The sequence below is a fragment of the Pleurodeles waltl genome, chromosome 11 (assembly GCF_031143425.1).
Source record: "Pleurodeles waltl isolate 20211129_DDA chromosome 11, aPleWal1.hap1.20221129, whole genome shotgun sequence".
NCBI classification, from domain to species: Eukaryota; Metazoa; Chordata; class Amphibia; order Caudata; family Salamandridae; genus Pleurodeles; species Pleurodeles waltl.
This window is the reverse complement of record NC_090450.1, coordinates 144,182,461-144,196,798: the sequence shown is the minus strand read 5'-3', so window position 1 is coordinate 144,196,798 and position 14,338 is coordinate 144,182,461. Positions and strand designations below refer to the sequence as shown.

The window sequence follows — 14,338 nt, the reverse complement described above, 5'->3', positions numbered from 1 at the left end:
GGACCTTGGTGGTCCCCTACAGCTCCACAGTTCTTCACCAACAACATTTCCCTTTGCCAGGGCTTGCTTGTAGTTTTTCCACACCACTGACCGACTGCAATCCTTCTGGTGAGGAACGTCAAATGCATCACTTTAAGAAATCGTCAGCAGCTCCAGGGCTACACTGCTGACTGTTTTCGTCCACCGTTGATCTGGTCCTGCATCCACAGACAGTGGATAGTGGTTCCTGACACAACCGGACCTTCTAATGTGAACTGGACTTGGCCCCCTTCCTTTAAAGGTCTTCCTCCAGGATCCACCTTTGGTTTCTTGCAGTCTTGTCTGGGTCTTGCAAAATCCTCTTCTGAAGTCCTTTTGGTGGTTTGGGGGAGAATCGGGTACTTACCTTGTTTTTCCTGGTTGCAGGGGGGCACTCAGGTATTTACCTTTTGGGATCCCTAGTTCCTCCAGCTCCCCTCGATCAATTCCACTTCCTTGGGTGGGGGCAACTTTTGCATTCCACTTTCTTAGTATATGGTTTGGTCCCCCCTGTAGGGCCTTATGTACTTGCTATTGTTTTCACTATTTCTATTGCCTTTTATGCTACTTCCTGATTTCTAATGTGTACATAATAGGGTGTTTACTGACCTGTTAGTGGAGTATTGCCTATACAACATTTTGGTATTTGTCACCATAATAAAGTTCCTTAATTTTGTAACACTGTGTGGTTCTTTCATGTGTGTAAGTGCTGTGTAACTACAGTGGTATTGCATAAGCTTTCCATGTCTCCTAGATAAGTCTTGGCTTCCTAGATACTGACTACACCTCACTAATAGCAGATACCTGGTATAAGGTGATAACACCATAGGTGCTCACCACCCACCAGGTCAGCTTCCTACAACTGTCTAGAGTAAATTCACAAACAGCCCAACTGTCATCTTGACTCAGACGTTTATTCCACTGCCAGGCAGAGGCATAGAATGGTTAAGCAAGAAAATGCCCACTTTCTAAAAGTGGCATTTTTAAATTGTGAGTTCGGAGACCCCAGCTCCATATCTCTATCTGATCCCAATTGGAAATTACAGTTAAAAGTATTTCAAGGCAATTCCCATGTTAACCGATGGGAGAGATAAGCCTTGCTATAGTGAAAAACTATTTTAGAGGTATATTACTATCAGGACATGTAAAAGATATGTACATGTCCTACTTTTTAAATACACTGCACTTTGCCCATGGGCCTACATTAGGGGTGACATACACTTAGTAAAATGTTAGGTTTGAGCCTGGCAAGTGGGTGCACATGCTAGGTTGAGCTGGCAGTTAAAACTGCGCACACAGACACTGCAGTGGCAGGTCTGAAACTTGTTCACAGGGCTACTCCTGTGGATGGCACAATCAGTACAGCATGCCCACTAGTAGCATTTGAATATGATAGAGATTTCTAGTTGCAGATTCCTTATGTAGGAAGCTGGCTCTGTATATACTAAATCCAAATGAGATACACAGTCCATGGATTCCCCAGAGGCTTAACAGAGGCTAAAGTAGATAATACTAATGTTCTCTCTTGTGGTAGTGTGGTCGAGCAGTTACGCTTACTGGAGAGTGCTGCAAAGCATTTGTTGTACACACAAAGGCAAAAAACAAGTCACACACTCAGTCACTGACTCCAGGCCTATTGTTTCTATATAGTAAAAATATATTTTGTTATTTTATTTCTAGAACCAAAAGATTCTGATTGCAGGTTAGTACATTTGTGAGTAAGTAGCAACATATGTATCAGCACCAGTGTTTGAATTTTGGCAAGTTAAATGATTTTTAAGTAAATAGCAAAAATTTGTTTTAAAAGTTGACACAGTGCAATTTTCATACACAGTTCTGGGGGAAGAAAAGCTAGTACCGTCTTGAGGGAAGTACAAGACTTACAGGTCCAGTCTCCGTAATCAGGATGTCCACAGTTTGGGGTTCCAGGTAGGAACACACACCACCAGCAACACGGGGCCGGCCGGGTGAGGAGGTCAAAGTTGCTGCAAGATTTAAAATGGGCTCCTATGGAGACCGGGGGCACTCAGAATTCTATCTGCCAGCAGGTAAGTACCTGCGTATTTGGAGGGCAGACCTGAGGGGTTTAGGTGAGCACCAGGCTGCAGGTCGGCACCAAACACACACCCTCAGCGGCACAGGGGAGGCAGGGTGCAAACAAAGCGTCAGGCTCCCAATACTTTTTAATAGGGGGATTCTGGGGTCTCAAGAGGCTGCAGGCTGAGCCCAGGGAGTCTGATCCCCCCCCTGAACCTAATTCTATACTCCTCAGCGGTGAATCCAAAGCCCTCAGTCAAGATAGCCTTCATGTGGCCATAGGATTTAGCATCTGCACCAGTGAGTGTGAGGTTCCCACACTACACTTACCAGTAAACCGGTCCCAAAGGAGAGCTCCCCATTGAGACTTTTGCAGTTTTCTGGTTCCACAAGCACTCTCAAAAGCTGTGCCACAAAGATGCTGCAGGTGAAGTCCAGGGGGTCGGTTCCAGGAAACCAAAGGCGGGACAAGAATACGGGTGGGGGGGGTGCTTATTGCACCAAAGGTCTGATTCTCCAAGGTCTGGGGGCTGCGGTTGCAGGAGTACCTTTTGGCATTAGGAAACTTCATCCAGTTCGGTCATGGTCAGAGGCATTCTCCGGATTCAGAATGCAGGCATTGTCGTGGTGGACAGGAGGGGTCAACCGAGGGTGGGCACTCAACCACAATCGCCTAGGGACCAGCTCTAGTCAGTTGGCCACCTGGTCATGGGCTGTGGGCATCTGGTCCAGAGTGGACAGAGCTCCAGGATCCAGGGAGGCTCTGGAGTGCTTGGATGGAGTTTCTTCTTGGTCAGAGCTGTTGTCCACTGGAGTTCTTGGTCCTGTGGGGTCGAGGCAGCCCTCTGGAGGCGTTTCAGAGGTTGCTGGTCCTACAGGATGCATCACCTTCTTTTAGCAGGGCTTTAGAAGCTGGAGACAGACCAGTAGGGCTGGGAAAAAGTCAGTTTTTGTCTTCAGTCTTCTCTGCTGGGGTTCAGCTTAGCAGTCCCTCTTTCTTCTTGTGAGGTCGCGGGGAATCTGACAAGCTAGCTTCAGGGGAGCCCTTAAATCCTGGATTTAAGGGCATTACAGGAGTCAGAGAGCAGTAGCCTTCCTGTGTCCATTCCCTTTGGGGAGAGAGACACAGTCCTAACGCTATTGGTCCTTGTCCCCTAAACTATGGTGGAGGATTTTGCAAGGAGGGGGTCACCTCAGCTCTGGACACCTCAGGGTGGTCCCAGCTGAGGTGGTCACTCCTCCTTGTTTTTCTTAATTTTCCTGCCGGACTTGCAGCCTAAAGTGGGTTTTTGTCCTGGGGAGGGGGCAGGCGGACGTCTCCACAAGATGGAATTCCCTGGGGAACTGTAACAAGAGGCCTGGGCCTTTGAGGCTCACCGCCAGGTGTTAAAGTTCGTGAAGGGGGAGGTGTGAAGCACCTCCGCCCAGTGTAGGCTTTGTTTCTGGCTCTCACCCCATGTGATCAGAAACTTGTCTGAAAGTGGCAGGCTGGCACAGACTGGTCAGTCCTGCACTAGCAATTGTTGCCTGTGGCATAGGTAAGTCACCCCTCTAGCAGGCCTTACAGCCCTAAGGCAGGGTGCACTATACCACAGGTGAGGGCATAGCTGCATGAGCAATATGCCCCTACAGTGTCTAAGTCTATTCTTGTAGTACAGTGGTGGCCATATTAAGTATATGGTCTGGGAGTTTGTCAAAAACGAAACTCCACAGCTCCATAATGGCTACACTGAATACTGGGAAGTTTGGGATCAAACTTCTCAGAGTAATAAACCCACACTGATGCCAGTGTTGGATTTATTTAAAAATGCACACAGAGGGCATCTTAGAGATGCCCCCTGTATTGTACCCAATTGCTCAGTGCAGGACTGACTGGTCTGTGCCAGCCTGCTGCTGAAAGACGAGTTTCTGACCCCATGTGGTGAGGGCCTTTGTGCTCTCTGAGGACAGAAACAAAAGCCTGCTCTGGGTGGAGGTGCTCCACACTTCCCCCCTGCAGGAACTGTAACACCTAGCAGTGAGCCTCAAAGGCTCAGGCTTCGTGTTACAATGCCCCAGGGCACTCCAGCTAGTGGAGATGCCCGCCCCCTGGACACAGCCCCCACTTTTGCCGGCAAGTCCAGGGGAGATAATGAGAAAAAGGAGGAGTCACCCACCAGTCTGGACAGCTCCTAAGGTGTCCGGAGCTGAGGTGACCCCTGCCTTTAGAAATCCTCCATCTTGATTTTGGAGGATTCCCCCAATAGGAATAGGGATGTGCCCCCCTCCCCTCAGGGAGGAGGCACAAAGACGGTGTAGCCACCCTCAAGGACAGTAGCCATTGCCTAGTGCCCTCCCAGACCTAAACACACCCCTAAATTCAGTATCTAGGGGCTCCCCAGAACCTAGGAAACTAGATTCCTGCAACCTGAAGACGAAGAAGGACTGCTGACCTGAAGCCCTGCAGAGAAGACTAAGACACCAACTACTTTGGCCCCAGCCCTACCGGCCTGTCTCCCTACTTCGAGAAAAACTGCAACAGCGACGCGCCCCCAGGGTCCAGCGACCTCTGAAGCCTCAGAGGACTACCCTGCATCTAAAAGGAACAGAACTCCCGAGGACAGCGGCCCTGTTCCAAAGAAACTGCAACTTTGCAACAAAGAAGCAACATTTAAAGACCACAAGTTTCCCGCCGGAAGCGTGAGACTTTGCACCCGAATCCCCCGGCTCGACCTGCGGAAAACCAACACTACAGGGAGGACTCCCCGGCGACTGCGAGCCCGTGAGTAGCCAGAGTTGACCCCCCTGAGCCCCCGCAGCGACGCCTGCAGAGGGAATCCAGAGGCTTCCCCTGACCGCGACTGCCTGCTTCAAAGAACCCGACGCCTGGTAAACACATTGCACCCGCAGCCCCCAGGACCTGAAGGATCCGACCTCCAGTGCAGGAGCGACCCCCAGGTGGCCCTCTTCCTAGCCCAGGTGGTGGCTACCCCGAGGAGTGTCCCCCCCCCCCCCCCCCCCCCCCCCCCTTGCCTGCCTGCATCGCTGAAGAGACCCCTGGGTCTCCCATTGAAACCTCTTGCGAACCCGAAGCCTGTTTGCACTCTGCACCCTGCCGCCCCTGTGCCGCTGAGGGTGTACTTTTTGTGCCTGCTTGTGTCCCCCCGGTGCCCTACAAAACCCCCCTGGTCTGCCCTCCAAAGTCGCGGGTACTTACCTGCTGGCAGACTGGAACCGGGGCACCCCTAATTCCATTGAAGCCTATGCGTTTTGGGCACCACTTTGACCTCTACACCTGACCGGCCCTGAGCTGCTGGTGTGATAACTTTGGGGTTGCCCTGAGCCCCCAACGGTGGGCTACCTTGGACCCAACTTTGAACCCTGTAAGTGCTTTACTTACCTGTGAAACTAACAAATACTTACCTCCCCCAGGAACTGTTGATTTATGCACTGTGTCCATTTTTAAAATAGCTTATTGCCATTTTTGCCAAAACTGTACATGCTATTTTGATGATTCAAAGTTCCTAAGATACCTGAGTGAAATACCTTTCATTTAAAGTATTGTTTGTAGATCTTGAACCTGTGGTTCTTAAAATAAACTAAAAAAAGATATTTTTCTTTACAAAAACCTACTGGCCTGGAATTGTCTTTGAGTGTGTGTTCCTCATTTATTGCCTGTGTGTATGTACAACAAATGCTTAACACTACCCTCTGATAAGCCTACTGCTCGACCAAACTACCACAAAATAGAGCATTAGAATTATCTCTTTTTGCCACTATCTTACCTCTAAGGGGAACCCTTGGACTCTGTGCATGCTATTTCTTACTTTGAAATAGTACATACAGAGCCAACTTCCTACAGCGTCGGTCAACTCTGCGTGTGTCATTGGTGTTGTGGTCGCATGATGACGTTGCGGTCGTATACAGGCACCACCCCGACACACTGACATCATATCTTTAATTTCCATGCCAACCTACACGCAGAACCGGAGAAAGATCTACCTCTTGTCATTGTTTTACTAACTGTGACTTTTGTTGACTTTGTTTTGATGAGTTCTGGATGCGTTGAAGGAAGACCGGTTTTAAACCCTACAACTCCTGTCACGAATGATGTTGGTGACGGATCCACATCTCGTCTGTCTTAGCTGTCTGAAGCATGACCACAACCTGAAGCCGTGCTGAGTGTCAGGTCATAAGCCTTAAGGCTTTGAGGGAGTTGTCCTAAAGCTCATAGCGGCCTGGTGCTCGACTCCACCTTCAAGAGGAAGGTTGCTCATTCAAGAGGAAAATGACGAGACTGTGCGCAGAGTCATCACCATTCCTCATCGTCACATTCCAAGTCCTAAGGACACTCTGCTCACAAAAAGGAGTCAGAGAAGGCCAAAAGTTCTTTGACTTCGCAATGTCACTCGGACGATGCGACGCAGGAAGAGTGTCAACGCTCTAGGCCTCCATCTTCGGAGCCTAGGTCGCCTCTGCACCTCCCCAACTTTCCGGGAGCCAGAGCTATCCCTGCCCAGTTTAAAGGGTTCTATGAGGCCATGCACCTCATCTTTGGGCAGACCGACCCGCCTTCGGTGCCTTCAGGCCCTGGAGGGTCGGTGAGGGCCCCCTCGGCTTCCACGCCGGCGGCTTTGGCCTCTGCTCCGAAGGGCACCTCCAGATCTGCTCTTGGATCCATACGGATGCCGGTCGTGCCAACGCGACCTTCCACGGCGTTGGAATAGACGTCAACAGTCTTGTCGTCAGTTGGGCTCACAATTGACACAATCCTATACTCATCCCCAACAAGCCGGAACAGTGTTGCTCAATGCCGCTGCTGTTTTCCATGTGCTCTACTGGGACCAGGGTGGAACCTGACCCTTTTTCCTATGGGTATGGATATGGGGCTAGTGTAGAGGGGGTCGCTGGACCCTTTACAATACTAGTTGACCCTGACATGGACTGGGTTCATGTTTTGGGCTCAGCTAGCGGACTAGATACCTCGCCCGATGCTGGCATGTTTTCTTCCCCTACCGTGGCTACGGAGGAGGGAGCTTCTTACTTCATGGTGGTGTGAAGGGCAGCTGAGGTCCTGGACCTCGAGCTTCCTTCTGTGGCGATCAGGACTAACCTCCTGACTGAGGTGCTCCAGCCTGGGGCTTCAACTTCCGAACCCCTCTTGCTCTTTATAAAGCCATTACGGACGTCCTACTGGGTACCTGGTCCAGACCCAGCACAGGAGCTCCTGCGAATCGGATGGTTTCCCGCTGCCATCGGCCTATGCCGACCGACCCATAATTCCTGACCTAACATCCTACGTCTGAGAGCCTGTTGTCCAGGGCTCCTCTTCAAGCACATTCCCTTTGCTCCCCCGGATACGGAATCAAAAAGACTGAATAACCTTGGGGAGAATCTGTTTTCTTCCCCCAGTGTGGCGTTGTGGTCCGTGAACACCTCATTCCTTTTGGGCCCATACTCTCTGGGATATGGTCGTGCAGGTGCTGCCTCGAGTCCTGGGCAGTTCTTTTCCAAGCTGTTAGTGACAGGAGAGACGCAGCAAAGTTCATGATTTGTTGACTCATAAAGTAGATCCGTTGCTTCAACTCTGGCCTTGTGGCGCCATGCCTGGTTAAGGACATCTGGCTTTTCCTGGGATGTCGAGCACTCTAATGGACATGCCCTTTGATTGCACCCGTCTCTGCGGAGACAAAGCTGATTCAGCTCTCGAGTGCCTCATAGCTGCTCCTCGCCCCCCACAGACTGCTTTTTGCCCCTTTTGTGGCTATGGAGGGGGCACCCAGCTATGTCCATTTCCACCAGGCCACTGACCTGAGCGTGCTTCACAGTCTTTGCCCAGGTGCTTGTGGATCAGGGAGCCAGCAATCCACCCAGACCACCCTTGTCCCCTCCACTGCCTCCAAGCCTTCTTGGTCAAGTTAGAACATCCTGGACCAGTTGGTGGCAGGATCTGCCATCACCTGCCTCACAGGAAGTCCATCATCACGGATAGGTGGGTGCTGCAAATTGTCAGAAGGTGCTACTCGCTCCCCTTTGAGACTACCACTCCGGCCATGCCACCATCTTACGATCATCAGTCAGAGGATCATTCGTCACTTCCCTGCGAGAAAGTGATGGCTCTCTTTGCCACGAGAGCCATGGAGAAGGGTCCCTGAGCCAGAAGTAGGTTGTGGTTGTTATTCCTGCTTCTTTCTGGTGCCCTAAAAGGACAAGGGACTTCACCCTGTTTTAGATCTCTGGTCCCTCAATCTATTCCTCAAGAAGAAGTTCAGAATGCTTTACTGTATGTCAGGTCGTGTCTGCCCTGGAGACTGGATGGAAATATTGGAATTGAAGGACGCCTATTTCCACATCCCGGTCCTGCTGGCCAACAGACATTAGTTGAGATTCATGCTAGGTCACAAGCACTTTTAGTTCACCGTGCTCCCCTTCTGCCTTTCCAGCGCCCCTCGGGTGTTCATGAAGATGATGGTAGTGGTTGCACCTCATCTGTGCAGGTTAGGGATCTCCATCTTCTCCCTACCTCGATGACTGGTTATTGAAGGCGAACTAGCCCCAGACTGTGGCGAACATCCTCCCAAAGTCCCACCTGGCTCCCTCTCAGACGCTCCCTTTCATCAGAGCTGTTCTGGACACAGTACAGTTTCAGACTTATCCTCCCGAAAAGTGAGTCCAAGATATTCAGGCTATGATTCGGATGTTTCAGCCTCTATGCTGGATTTCAGTGAGAATGACTCGAAGGCCTGCATCCTGCTTGTTGAAAATGCCAGATTGCATGAGCGGACTCTGCAGTGGGACCTGTAGTTCCAGTGGGCGCAACATCAGGGGATCCTCTCCAACATGGTCCAGATCTCGGAGAGGACTACACTAAATCTACAGTGGTGGCTGTCGAATCCAGATTGGGTTAGCGGCATATCTCTCTCCCTTCCCCAACCAGATCTCATAGTAGTGACAGATGTCAGTCCTGGGATGGGGTGGCCACATGGGAGAGGCAGAGATCACAGGCCCCTCTCCTCCAGCAGAGTCTGGCTCCATATCCACCTTGTGGAGCTATGGGTGATCAGACTTGCATTGAAAGCATTCCTTCCCTCTCTCAAAGGGAAAGTGGTGCATGTGTTAACCGACAACACCCAGCCGTGTGGTACTGCAACGAGCAGGGTGGAGTGGGGTCGTGGACACTATCAAGAGGCTTTTTGCCTCTGGACATGGCTGGAACGCCAGGGCATTTAACTGGTGGTTCAACGTCTGGCTGGCTCTCTGAACGCCAGAGGAGAGAACTCAGCCATCAATGCATAGTCGATCACAAATGGTGCCTCCATCCAGAGGTGGAGCAATGTCTCTTTCAGGAGTGGGGAGAGCCTTGATTAGATCTGTTTGCCTCCGTAGAGAGCACGCAACGTGAGCTGTTTTGCGTGTTGGAGTTTCCAAGGCGGCACTCGCTTATCGACTCTTTTCGTCTCGATTGAAACTCAGGCCTCCTTTACGCCTTCCTGCCAATACCACTTCTGCCCAGAGTTCTGAAGTTTAGGCTCGACCGGGCCCAAGTAATCCTGGTGGCTCTGGATTGGGCACGAAGAGTCTGGTATCCCAAGTTATTGGGCATGGCCATGGATCCTCTGATCAGACTGCCCCTTCAGGAGGATCTTCGGTCAGCAGCAGGGGGACGGTCTTTCACCTGAACCTGTCCAGTCTCCACCTCCTTGCAGGGAAATTGAGCAGCAGCAGTTGACAGCTTTGGACCTTCTGCCCAAAGTCTGTGATGTTATCTTGGCAGCCAGGCGTCCCTCCACCAAAACGGTATGCGCCTGTCATTGGAAAATAATTGTGGCATGGGGTATCAACAAATCTGTTGATCCTTCTGCACCTCTCTGAGGTTCTCCTCTTCATTCTCTCCCTTTCCCAGCCGAGCTCTGCTCTGGGCACCCTCTAGGTTTATTGGTCTGCCATCTCTGCCTTTTAAAGACTGCCATACCAACCTTCTCTGTTCAAATCTCCCATTGTTGGGAGATTTCTTAAAGGACTCACCCATATGTTCCCTCCTATCCCGTTCATAGTGCCCCAGTGGAATTTGAACTTGATCCTCACATACCTGACGTGTGCTCCTTTCGAGCCACTCCACAACTGTCCCCTGCGGCTCTTGACTCATAAAACTGCCTTCTTGATTGCCATCACCTCTGCTCGCAGAGTGAGTGAGCACCAGGCTCTCTCTTCAAAGCCACCATTTCTATCTGTCCATCCTGGCAAAGTGGTGCTTTGTACCAGGGCTTCCTTTCTTTCCAGTGGTGACACCTTTTGATGTAGGCCAATCAATCACCTTGCCTACTTCTTATGCACCCCCAGATCCCTCTCAGGTGGAGAGACTGCACCGCCTAGATCCAAAAAGAGGGTTGGCGTTCTACCTTGATCGGACCAAAAACTTCAGAGTGGACAGTCAACTCTTTGTGGGTTATGGGACCATCTTGCAGTGGGTAGTCCTCTGCATCAAGATGTGCTTTGCTTTTGCAAAAAAGCAACCCCGTGAGGGTTTGCGTGCTCATTCCACCAGATATCTGCCAGGCAGCGATGTGGGCATACCTGCACACCTTAACTAAACATTACTGCCTGGATAGTCAGGTCCATAGAGACGACCACTTCGGCTGTTCAGAACCTGCAGGACTTTTTGGTGTGATCTTAGTTCACAGACCACCACCAGGGATGATATTGCTCGGGTATCTATTATAAGGTAAGTAATCTGCAACTAGAAGTCTCTATCAGATGAATAAGTTACTTACCTTCAGTAACGATGTGTCTGGTATAGACATATTCTAGTTGCAGATTCCTTACCGACCTGCCCATTTTCTCTGCTCTGCGAATTGATTTCTAGGAACAGGGACTTCCCTTTAAGAGCCCTAGTTATGATGCACCATTCTCAGTGTTCTTCATGGCTCCGCGCTACTGGCGTGGAAAGTCATGAAAAGAAACTGACTTCAGCACACCTGGGTGGCACATGTATACAACTTCATCATGACGACGACGCACGTGGAGTCGACCGACGCCACCTGATGGCATGCAGAGGTACTGTTCGAAGAAGTCTCCAGATCCAGTCTGACCCCTGGGGGTAAATTCTAAGGTAAGGAGTCTGCAACTAGAATGTGTCTGCCAGATACATCGTTACAAAAGGTAAGTAACTCATTCTTTCAAGCCCTGGGCACATATGGTGAACTATACTATGGACTTACTAGTGAACCAAATATGCCAATCATAGATAAAACTATTACCGATGCCAGAGCCCTAAAGCCATCAAAAACGGAGTTAATGACAGGATCACAACAGGAGGTGAGGTGCCACAAAAACGGGGGAAACTAAACCAAGGGCTGACAGGTCTAAACATTCATGTTCAAGAAGTCTGTTTACATGTCCTGAAATGTGAATTTGCCAATGTTATGCAATTAAGTGTCAATGTTAACATCTATATTTTTAATCATTCCCAGGTGATCCTGAAGATGGTGACAGAGATTAAGAAAATTCCTGGTATTTCTAGAGTGATGTTTGACTTGACGTCGAAGCCACCAGGAACGACGGAGTGGGAGTAGTTGTCTAGTCTAATCAAATCACTAATGAAATGCTGTGTGAAGTTTAAATTATATCCGAAAAACATTCCCAGTGTTGACCTACAGTACTGAGAAGAGGTTTAAGCTGCTACTTGACATCCGATTCCTTTACTGGTGCATATATCTAAGAGGTGCAGTAATAATTACTAGAAATGGGGCCGAGGATTTGTACGGGTAAATAATCATGGCAGCATTGCCCCATGGAGTGTCAATATTGCCTCAGTGCAGTCCGATTCATACTGCTTTTGCCCTTCGTCTTAATGAATCTGCTTGTTTTCATGTGTTTTATTGTTGCCGCCATTTCACTGTCTCTGTTTTTTTGTATACTGTATAAAAAGAGACATTTCATTTATTTACGTTTAGCAGAGCCATTGTTATAACCCAATAATGTAAAATGAATAACTGATGTGACCAACTGCTTTTGAAAAGATTTATTATAAATAAATATTTTGCCAAATTGAGTGAGCAGTGCTGAGTCTTGTGTGTTATGTGTAAGCCGTAGTTAAAATTTTGTTTACGATTCTTGCACTTGTCTGCCTTTGTGTCAAGAAGTGCCAAAACTGTAGTTAATATTTGGACATAATCACAATATATAAATTGTATTTTAGTTTTTTTTTAATGGTTTTGTTTTTTATTATCCTGGAGGGTTTAAGGAGCATGTTGCCGAACTAAACATTACGTTACCTTGATACTGTGTGCCCTGGGATCTTAAAAGAAATGATTGCATCACATATATGAAAAAGGGTTCATTAGGCACCTACCCCTCCACCACAGTTTAGTCTTAATCAGCTGTGATATATTGAACATCTCCAAAATTTGTGAAGAAAAAAGAATTACTGAGCCATTACAGGGTTGTGAGACTTATTCTATCATCATGCGATGGAGGAGCATGGTTAGGATGGGTGTTAGTGTGCCCTTTTTGATCCGTTGACAACAGTACCCAAGATGAATCACATACTGCTTTTTTATTTCATTTAGTCTAAGCAACTGTTCAGTTGTGGAGTGTGTAGAAATTTTAATAATGGCTACATCTAAATCATTCTTTAAATAAAAAAAACTGTCAAGTAAAGCTATAAAAAAAAAAGTGTTGAGTACATGAAATAACCCAAAATCCCTCTGGATATTGGTTTAATCCATATGTGTTTTACTTACTCTGATCCATGTGTGGCAGGATTTATTTGGGAACTGAACACGGAAGCAGAGTATGTTAATGGCCTAGGGTGAAATTACTACAGAATCCCCTGTGCTACAGTACTCTTATTCACCTTTAGGAGGCAGTACCCAATGGTTTTGAGTTTTGTCAGGCTAGAATGTGTAGCACTTCTTCGCCTAAGTCCACCAGGCCTGCTTCAGCATCCCCAAAAGCCTTTTGTACAGCTCTTTCCAATGTAAAATCTCAACCTAAGCACGGTACTGAAATACATGATCTAATCCTGAACATGAAACTTGTCTTATAATTGGGACAGAAACATGGCTCTGTGACGTGTTCTGGGTATCGTTCTGAACCAGGTTCAAATTCTCAACGTTGGCCATGGAAACAGGGTAGAAGGGATGGCTTTTATATATCACCAACACTTAAAGTTAGCCCAGATTTGGTGTATTGGCACTTTACAAGCTGAAGTTCTGGCTTTTAATTTTGCTCCCATTTCTTCGGTAATGGGTGGATTAATTTGTTGCCTTCCTTGGGCTTCAACTAAGTTTGCAAATTACTTTGCACAATTTCTATCTCCATTAACTCTTTCTCTATCCAAGCTCCTTATTTTGAGTGATTTTAATATCCAAGTGTATGGACTACCTCTTCACCTACAAAATGTCCTATGGATTCCTCTTCTAAATTTTAGCTTGCACAACTGTTTTCTCCACTCACAAGGCAGGATATTGCATTGATATATAATTTTTTTTACTAACTCCAATTTTGTGTCATGCTTGCAGTAAAATGCCTCTATGTTGATCAGATAAGCATTTATCCACTTTTAAGAAAATGCTACCCTTCTGCGTAAGGCTCTAAGAGTTTTTTCTGAACCCTTTATAAGAAATGATTTCATTGTGACCACTCATAAACCTAGTTCACTACTTTCTGAAGGAAATCCAACCTTGGTGCAAATTTGGAAACCTCCATCATGACTGCTAGCCTGTAGATCACAATGTGCTTGCTGTATTTGCCCCACTCAGAAAAGTAAAGTCTTTTAGAAAAACTCTTCGGCCCATGCAACACGGATGCACTTAGAGTAACAAAAAGCTTGTGTAAAGTGCCAGAAATACTCTATAGTAAGGCGTATGCTGCCTGTAAGGCTGACTATACCCAATCCATTATCGAATTAAAACATAAAAATAGTGATTCTGCTAGATACTTCTAACAACAGATTCCTCACCTTGTGACTATTCTTTGGTGTCAGACTGGATCTAAAATCTTCAAAGCAGTACTCCTGCATGCCAGTAGCATATGTGCCACCCATACCATTGTCATAAGTTTCTTTCTTTCTGCGCCTTCAGATCGTTCCTGAGCTACTTTCTTTTTGACCCTCTTACTAAATTTCGATGCAGTGTCCAAAGTAAAATATCACCCCTAAAACAGGCTCAAGCTATATAGTGACTGTCGTAAACTGATGGCTGTGATAGACCCACACAAAGTGTGATTATGGTGCCTGACGGGGCATGATTCTAGGGCCTACTGCAAAGACAGATGATTCTTTGGGGCCACAAGGCACAGATGT

The 14,338-nt window shown here is 47.9% G+C and overlaps 1 protein-coding gene across 2 annotated transcripts in view; it reads left to right on the top strand.

The window, feature by feature from the left end:
• GMPS (guanine monophosphate synthase) overlaps positions 1-12,085 on the top strand; it is a 529,284-nt gene extending 517,199 nt beyond the window's left edge. For both annotated transcript variants that reach the window (XM_069213299.1, XM_069213300.1), the window contains one exon: positions 11,505-12,085. In XM_069213299.1, the coding sequence (XP_069069400.1) occupies positions 11,505-11,606 (102 nt within the window). In that variant the 3' untranslated portion in view covers positions 11,607-12,085. The remainder of the gene's footprint in view (positions 1-11,504) is intronic.
• The last annotated feature ends 2,253 nt before the right edge of the window (positions 12,086-14,338 follow it).